Here is a 6,306-nt window from a genome sequence, read left to right as displayed (position 1 = left end):
TTTCTGGAGATAAGAGTCTCACAGACTTTTTAGTGCCTGAGCTGGCTTTGAACCACGATCCTCACAGATCTCAGCCTCCTGAGTAGCTAGGATTACAGACATGAGCCACCCTGCCTGACCAGAAGATTTTTTTTTAATGTCTTTTTTATGGCACTGGGAACCAAAGCCAGTGTCACACAGGATAAGCAAGCACTCTACCAACTGAGCTACCCCACCAGCCCTAAGTGGAGGATTTGAACTTTAAATGCATTGAGGCCGCAGCAGTGTCGTCCACCACAGCCTGCACAAGTGTACCCACCCCACCAGGACGCTCTAGGTACCTTCTTGTCCCCCTTATGCTCTCTAGGGCTGTATGGTTGGACCCAGGTGCATTTATCCTTGTGTTCACCCCCCCACCCCTGAAACCTGGCACCAACCTAAACAGACCTGGAAACAATAGGTGCTCAGTTAAAACTATATTGGAAAAAAAGTAACTGATGAGCAGGTATGTTATCACGTGCCCCTTTGAGGGCCACACAGATAGCATCAGTGGTCCAGAGCTGGCCCAGTTTCTACTCAGGTGACCTTAGCAACGTTCAGCTTCTGCAGTGTCTACCTAACTGGACTAAATTTGTCTGCTCCATAAAAGCTTGGTGAGCCTCGTTTTCCCCTTCAGTACACAGAATCCCATGCTGGGCCGGTGTGGACTACAACTCCCAGCATGCTGTGATGCCCTCGGGAATCTCAAGTGATAGATGGTGGACTACAACTCCTAGCATGCCTCACCCATCTGCCCGAGCGACTAGCTCGGACTACAATTCCCAGTGTGCCCCGGGGCTAACCCAGTGCAGGTCCTGCTGGAGACCCCGTGTGGAGGAAAGGTGGCCTCGAGGACCCCGCGCTCGAGAGCAGCAGGGTCGGCCGGTCCCTCTGGGGAGGGGCGGGCGAGCGCGCCTCCACCATGCTCGGCAGGCCTGGCCGGGCGCTGGGCCGGGTTCTCCGGGCGTCCTGGGTGCGGCGGTCTGGGAGCCAGGCTGGGGTCCCGGCCCGCGTGGTGGACCTGCGAAGCGACACGGTGACCAGGCCCGGGCCCGCCATGCGGCGCGCCATGGCCGAGGCGGCCGTGGGGGACGACGACTACGGCGAGGACCCCACCGTCCGCGGTGAGCCCGGCGCAGGCGACCCCCGGGTGCTGTCCGTGGTGCTGGCGGGGAGGGCGTCCGGGGCGCGGGGTGGCGGCCCCACCACCCGGAAACCCAGGGCAGAGTTCCGGGTCCCCCCCCCCCCCCCCCCCCGGGCCGGCTGAGCCGGAAAAACAAACCCGGGGCGGCCACCTAGGTCTTCCGACTCATAAGAATGGAAAGAATCTGCAGGCCGGGTTTCTCCGCTGGCTGCCTCCCCCGCCCCCCAAACGGTGCCTAGGAGGCTCAGGAATGACTTACAGAGACGGCGACCCCCAGCCTAGCCCAGGTTGAGTCACTACTGCAGAGAACCACCGGTACTGCTGGGGGGTGTGCAGCCCTCCACCGGGTCTGGGCCAGGGCAGATTAAGGCTAATTGTGCCCTGAGTGACATTCAGTGTGGTTATAAAACTCAAAGACACAGAGCCTCTGCTCAGCAGATACCTGATGTGTACCAAGTGGCATGTGGACTGGAGTCTGCAGAGGGTTTGTTGGGACCTAGGGAAGGGGGGGGAATGCCTCTCAGAGGAGCCCCTCACCCAAGGATGAGAGGCAGCATCCCCCAGGGTTTGGGGGGAGAATGCAGAGTCACCTGGCAGGGCAGCTCCAGGGCACTTCTGGCTTGGGTGACAGAGGCCAGTTCGTGTCAGTCTTGAATGTCATGTCAAGGGCTCTCAGATCAGTGTAGACCTAAAGCAGGAGTCCTATAGGCAGGACAGGAGATTCAAATGATGAGATTTGGTGGCCTAGGGATGGACATAGCCTGGGAGACAGGTCCTGGAACCACAGTTGACCAAGGGGTCTCTGGACCTGGAAATGCCATTGCCCAGCCCACAGACTGCTGCTGGCAGGCAGCTCCAGCTAGGCTCCTTACCACAGCCCCAGGGCAAAGGGCTGCCATTGAACAAATGAACTTTATGCCCTGTGCAAGGCTGGTATACGGAGACTCTGAGAGCATTTGTTGATAAAGCCTTTCCTGCTTCTGCTCCTCCCCCTCCCCTCCCCCTCCTCAGAGCTACAGGAAAAGACCTCAGAGCTGCTCGGGGTGGAGCGGACTCTGTTTGTGCCCACAAACACCATGGCCAACCTCATCTCTGGTGAGTCTGCCTCCTCCCCGGCCTCAGTGGACACTCCTTCCTCTCTGTGGAATGTGAGAGTGGGGTGTCCTGGAGGACTGGGTCGTGTGGACTGAGATCAGCATGAATCTCCCTGAGATTCCCCCCCCTCCCGCTCCCCGCTCCTCCTCTATGCTGGACTATATTAAACACTCTCACTGGGGTGGGTCCCAGCTGTGCCCTCATTTCCTCCAGGCCTGGCAGCATCTGGCACTGAAGGGGCAGCCCTGTGGTCCTTTCAAGGAGACCCTGTGCTGGGCACTGCAGGGCCCAGCAGGCTGTGTGTGACCCAGCAGTCCTGGAGTAACATCCAGTTATAGATTCCATGTGACAGTTTTCTGGCACATGGCAGGAAGGTGTTTTGATGGGGTACCATTTTCTAATTAGCATAGATCTGGCTCAGCCTGGCCAAGCTGAGCAGGGGCAGAGGGGCCCCCTTTGAACTCAGTGCCAAGTCCCACCCTCCTCCCCATCTACCTCAGTGATGGGTCATTGCCGGCGCCGGGGCTCCCAGCTCCTCCTTGGGCAGGAAAGTCACCTCCACGTCTATGAGCAGGGCCTAGTGGCTCAGGTAAGGACCAGGCATAGCTTTCCTGGGGCCCTGGGAATCTTCCAGCTAGCCTGCCTCAAGCTTAAGGGAGTACTTGTTTACCCTGGTACTAGGCTGGGATCTACAGAGGGAGAGAGGGAGAGCCATAGGGAATCTGGCAGGGGGGGTGGGAAGTGCCCCACTCCAGCTTTGCCACACGGGGGCAGTATTTGCCAGGCTCTGGTGGGCCCCCACCATCAGGTGGCAGTCTTCTTGGTGTTCTACTGCCCCCTAGTGGACAGTGCATTCCAGGAGGAAGTCAGGCCTCTCAACACCAGCAAGGTCCTGCACCTGCCCCATCCTACAGGAAAAGGTCCTGAGGCCCACCCAGAGCTGGGGAGGGGCGGGCTTAGGAGAGGGAGTCTGGCTCCTCTCCCAGAGGGAACCCCTCCCCATCACCAGTGTGTGCTGCTGGACCCCTGCATCCACCTGGTCCTGCGCTCTTCTCCACTTGCAGATTGCCGGGGTACATTCCCACCCCCTCCCAGACCTACCCCATGGCACCCTGGACCTGGATGAGCTGGAGCGGGCGATCACGCGTGGCCAGGGGAGCCCGTACCACCCCATCTGTGAGCTCGTGTGCTTGGAGAACACACATAACAGTGCAGGGGGCCGAGTCCTCCCCATCGACTACCTGCGCCAGGTAGGCCTGCCGCTGTGCTCTGTGATCCTCTGAACTACCCCCTTCCTGGACTGAGTCTTCCAACATATGCCATGGGCACTCTGGCTACACTGTCATGGCAGGCTGTGGACCCATGTGGATGATACCAAGGGAAATGGCCACCCAAGGACAGGGTTCCAGCCCCTCACTCACCCAGGAACTGGTGTCCTGTGCACATACTCTCCTTGCCCAGAGCCAGGTCCCAGGGCAGCTCCAGGCACTGCCCTGGCCTGGAAGCACATGTCTCAGGTGAGGCTGGGAATAGCCGTTCAGCTCCAGCTCCAGCTCCCCTGGGCCTCAACCCGCCACATACATGGTGAGGGCCACTCTGCTGAGCTTCTGCAGTGAGAGCTCAGCCCACACCCAGGCTCCAGACCTCGGTGCCCTCACCTCTACAGGAGCAGCAGCCCCTCACTGAGCCACTGTGCAGCTAAAATGAAATGAGCCTTTTTACCCTCTCCTATTGCCCCCCAGTCCAGTGTTTGCTGCTTGGTGATGCCCAATAAGGAAGCAGAGGGCCTGCCTAGCATGAAGACCCTGGCTACAAGCACATGAAGTTAGTATGGTTGCTGTCAGCCCCTTTACCACAATGAAGCCAAGGCTCAGCCAGCATGGTGTACATATCCAGAGCCAGCCAAGCCCAGGGGCCTCCCTCTGGCCCAGCCCCGCTCTGGCCTGGCTCCTATGACCTCTGCCTGCCTTCTGTCCCAGGTGTACTGCTTGGCCCAGAGGCATGGGGCCCGGGTCCATCTGGATGGCGCCCGGCTGATGAACGCAGCCGTGGCCCTGCGTGTGCCCCCCGCCCGCATCGTGGAGCACTGTGACTCTGTGTCCTTCTGTTTCTCCAAGGTAAGGAAGGAGCTCCTGGCTGGCCTATCACAGGAAGGTGGGGTGCAGAGCTCCTGTCTTGGCTGCATCTGCCCCACCCAGCTAGAGGACAGAAAGGTACAGATGGATGCCAGGAGCCTCTCCTCTCCCCCCAGGGCCTGGGCGCACCTGCAGGGGCCCTGCTTGGGGGGCCTAGGGACTTCATTGAAGAAGCCTGGCGACTCCGGAAAACCCTGGGCGGAGGCATGCATCAGACAGGGGTGCTAGCTGCAGCCGCCTTGGTGGGCCTGGCCGACGCAGAAGAGGTGCTGCTGAGGGACCATGCCAACGCCCAGCGGTTTACCCAAGGTGCTGGCACTGCCCCTCTTGGCCTCCCTTTACTCTTTTCCTCTCAGGCCTCGTGGACTCTGCAGGGCTCTGCCCTTGGAGCCTCTGTGATGCTAAGTGTTAGCTACCCTCTGCGGGGATCAGGTCTGCTTGCCTCCCCAGCCCCTGGTGCATTCAGCAGAACCTGCCAGAGAACCTCCAACACGGGTCTCCCACCCATTAATGGAATCCTCACAATCCCACCATGTCTCTACTTCACAGATGAAGACAATGAGGCCAGGGGGCTCAATTGATTTGTCATGGTTAAAGTAGCAGAGTCAAAGGCTGCATGGGCCTGGAGGCTACATGGGGATGCAGGGTCCTCCTTTCCTCCCATGGCAGCTGGGCTCCCACTCTAGGTGCTGAGGTATGGGGGGGCTTGGGCTCGATGCTTACCACTGAATCTGGTCTAGGACTCCGGGATCTGGCATCACCCATTTGCTCTGTGGACCCTGCTGCCGTAGAGACGAATATAGTGCTGGTGAATGTGGATGGGCTGCCACCTGACCAACTGTGCCAGCGCCTGCAGGCTGTAAGCGCCGAGGAGGTGGCCCAGACAGGCCAGGCTGTCCGCGTGCTGCTGTTTCCCTGGACAGAGCGGACTGTGCGTGCCGTGTGGCACCGTGACATCTCCATGCAGGACACTGAATTGGCACTGCGGAAGTGGGAGTTTGTGCTGCGGCGGGTGGAGTCGTGAGGACAGAACAGGAAACCGGTGCCCTGGCTGGGACGGAGTGGGGATGGAACCCTTGGCCTAGTGGCCTGCCAGGAGTAAAGGCCAGTGTTTCTTGGGGAAGCTTCCAAGTGCGTATGCAATGCCCCCCCCCCTCCAGCCAGGAGGGGGATGAGACAAGAGGTGATCAAAATCAAGAGAAAAAGACAAATCAGACCCCAAGTCAGGCACTGGTACCCCACTCCTGTTATCTATCCTAGCTATTGAGGATCATGGTTTAGCTATCCCAGGCAGGAAAGTCCATGAGATGATCAAGATTATAGAGTTATTAGAGCAGACTTTAAAGTATTTAAGAAATTACAGGGAGTTTGGCCTGGTGGTTAAAGTGCTTGCCTAGCATGCATGAAGACCCGGGTTCAATTCCTCCGTACCACATACATAGAAAAAAGCTGGAAGTGGTGCAGAGGCTCAAGAGCTCTAGCCTTGAGAAAGTCCAAGGACAGTGCTCAGGCCCTGAGCTCAAGCCCAGGACTGGCAAAAAAAAAAAAAAAAAAAAAAAATTACAGGGTAAGATAAAAAAATGTGACCAAGAGGCCAGGACTTTGGCCTAGTGGTAGAGTGCTTGTCTACCATGCACGAAGACCCAGGTTCAATTCCTCGGTACCATATATATAGAGAAAAAGCCAGAAGTGGTGCTGTGACTCAAGTGGCAGAACGCTAGCCTTGAGAAAGCCCAAGGAGAGTGGTCAGGCCCTGAGTTCAAGCCCCAGGACTGGCAAAAAAAAGTGACCAAGAACCTGAAACTATAAGGATCACATGGAGATTTTTAAACTGAAAAACATGAATTAACTCAGTGATTCAATTGACCAGCCACTGCTGAAGAGAATTGGTGAAGAGGAAGGTTTATCTAGAGA

The 6,306-nt window shown here is 57.9% G+C and overlaps 1 protein-coding gene across 2 annotated transcripts in view; it reads left to right on the top strand.

Moving 5' to 3' along the window:
* Nucleotides 1-824: 824 nt before the first annotated feature.
* LOC150052050 (uncharacterized) overlaps nt 825-6,306 on the top strand; it is a 125,184-nt gene continuing 119,702 nt past the window's right edge. Inside the window, exons 1-7 of one of the 2 annotated variants that reach the window (XR_016538373.1) lie at nt 825-1,142; nt 2,174-2,257; nt 2,758-2,846; nt 3,322-3,507; nt 4,237-4,374; nt 4,509-4,701; nt 5,133-5,777. Coding sequence is in view for 1 of the 2 variants with exons in the window: in XM_090351290.1 (XP_090207416.1) it covers nt 941-1,142; nt 2,174-2,257; nt 2,758-2,846; nt 3,322-3,507; nt 4,237-4,374; nt 4,509-4,701; nt 5,133-5,416 (1,176 nt within the window). In the remaining variant the exon portion in view is untranslated. Of the gene's footprint in view, nt 1,143-2,173; nt 2,258-2,757; nt 2,847-3,321; nt 3,508-4,236; nt 4,375-4,508; nt 4,702-5,132; nt 5,813-6,306 lie in introns of those variants that run through there. The other variant, XM_090351290.1, reaches the window with a different exon arrangement.

This window comes from Megascapheus bottae, chromosome 17 (genome assembly GCF_031878675.1).
Source record: "Megascapheus bottae isolate mThoBot1 chromosome 17, mThoBot2.hap1, whole genome shotgun sequence".
NCBI classification, from domain to species: Eukaryota; Metazoa; Chordata; class Mammalia; order Rodentia; family Geomyidae; genus Megascapheus; species Megascapheus bottae.
This window is presented reverse-complemented; position numbering and strand designations above follow the sequence as displayed.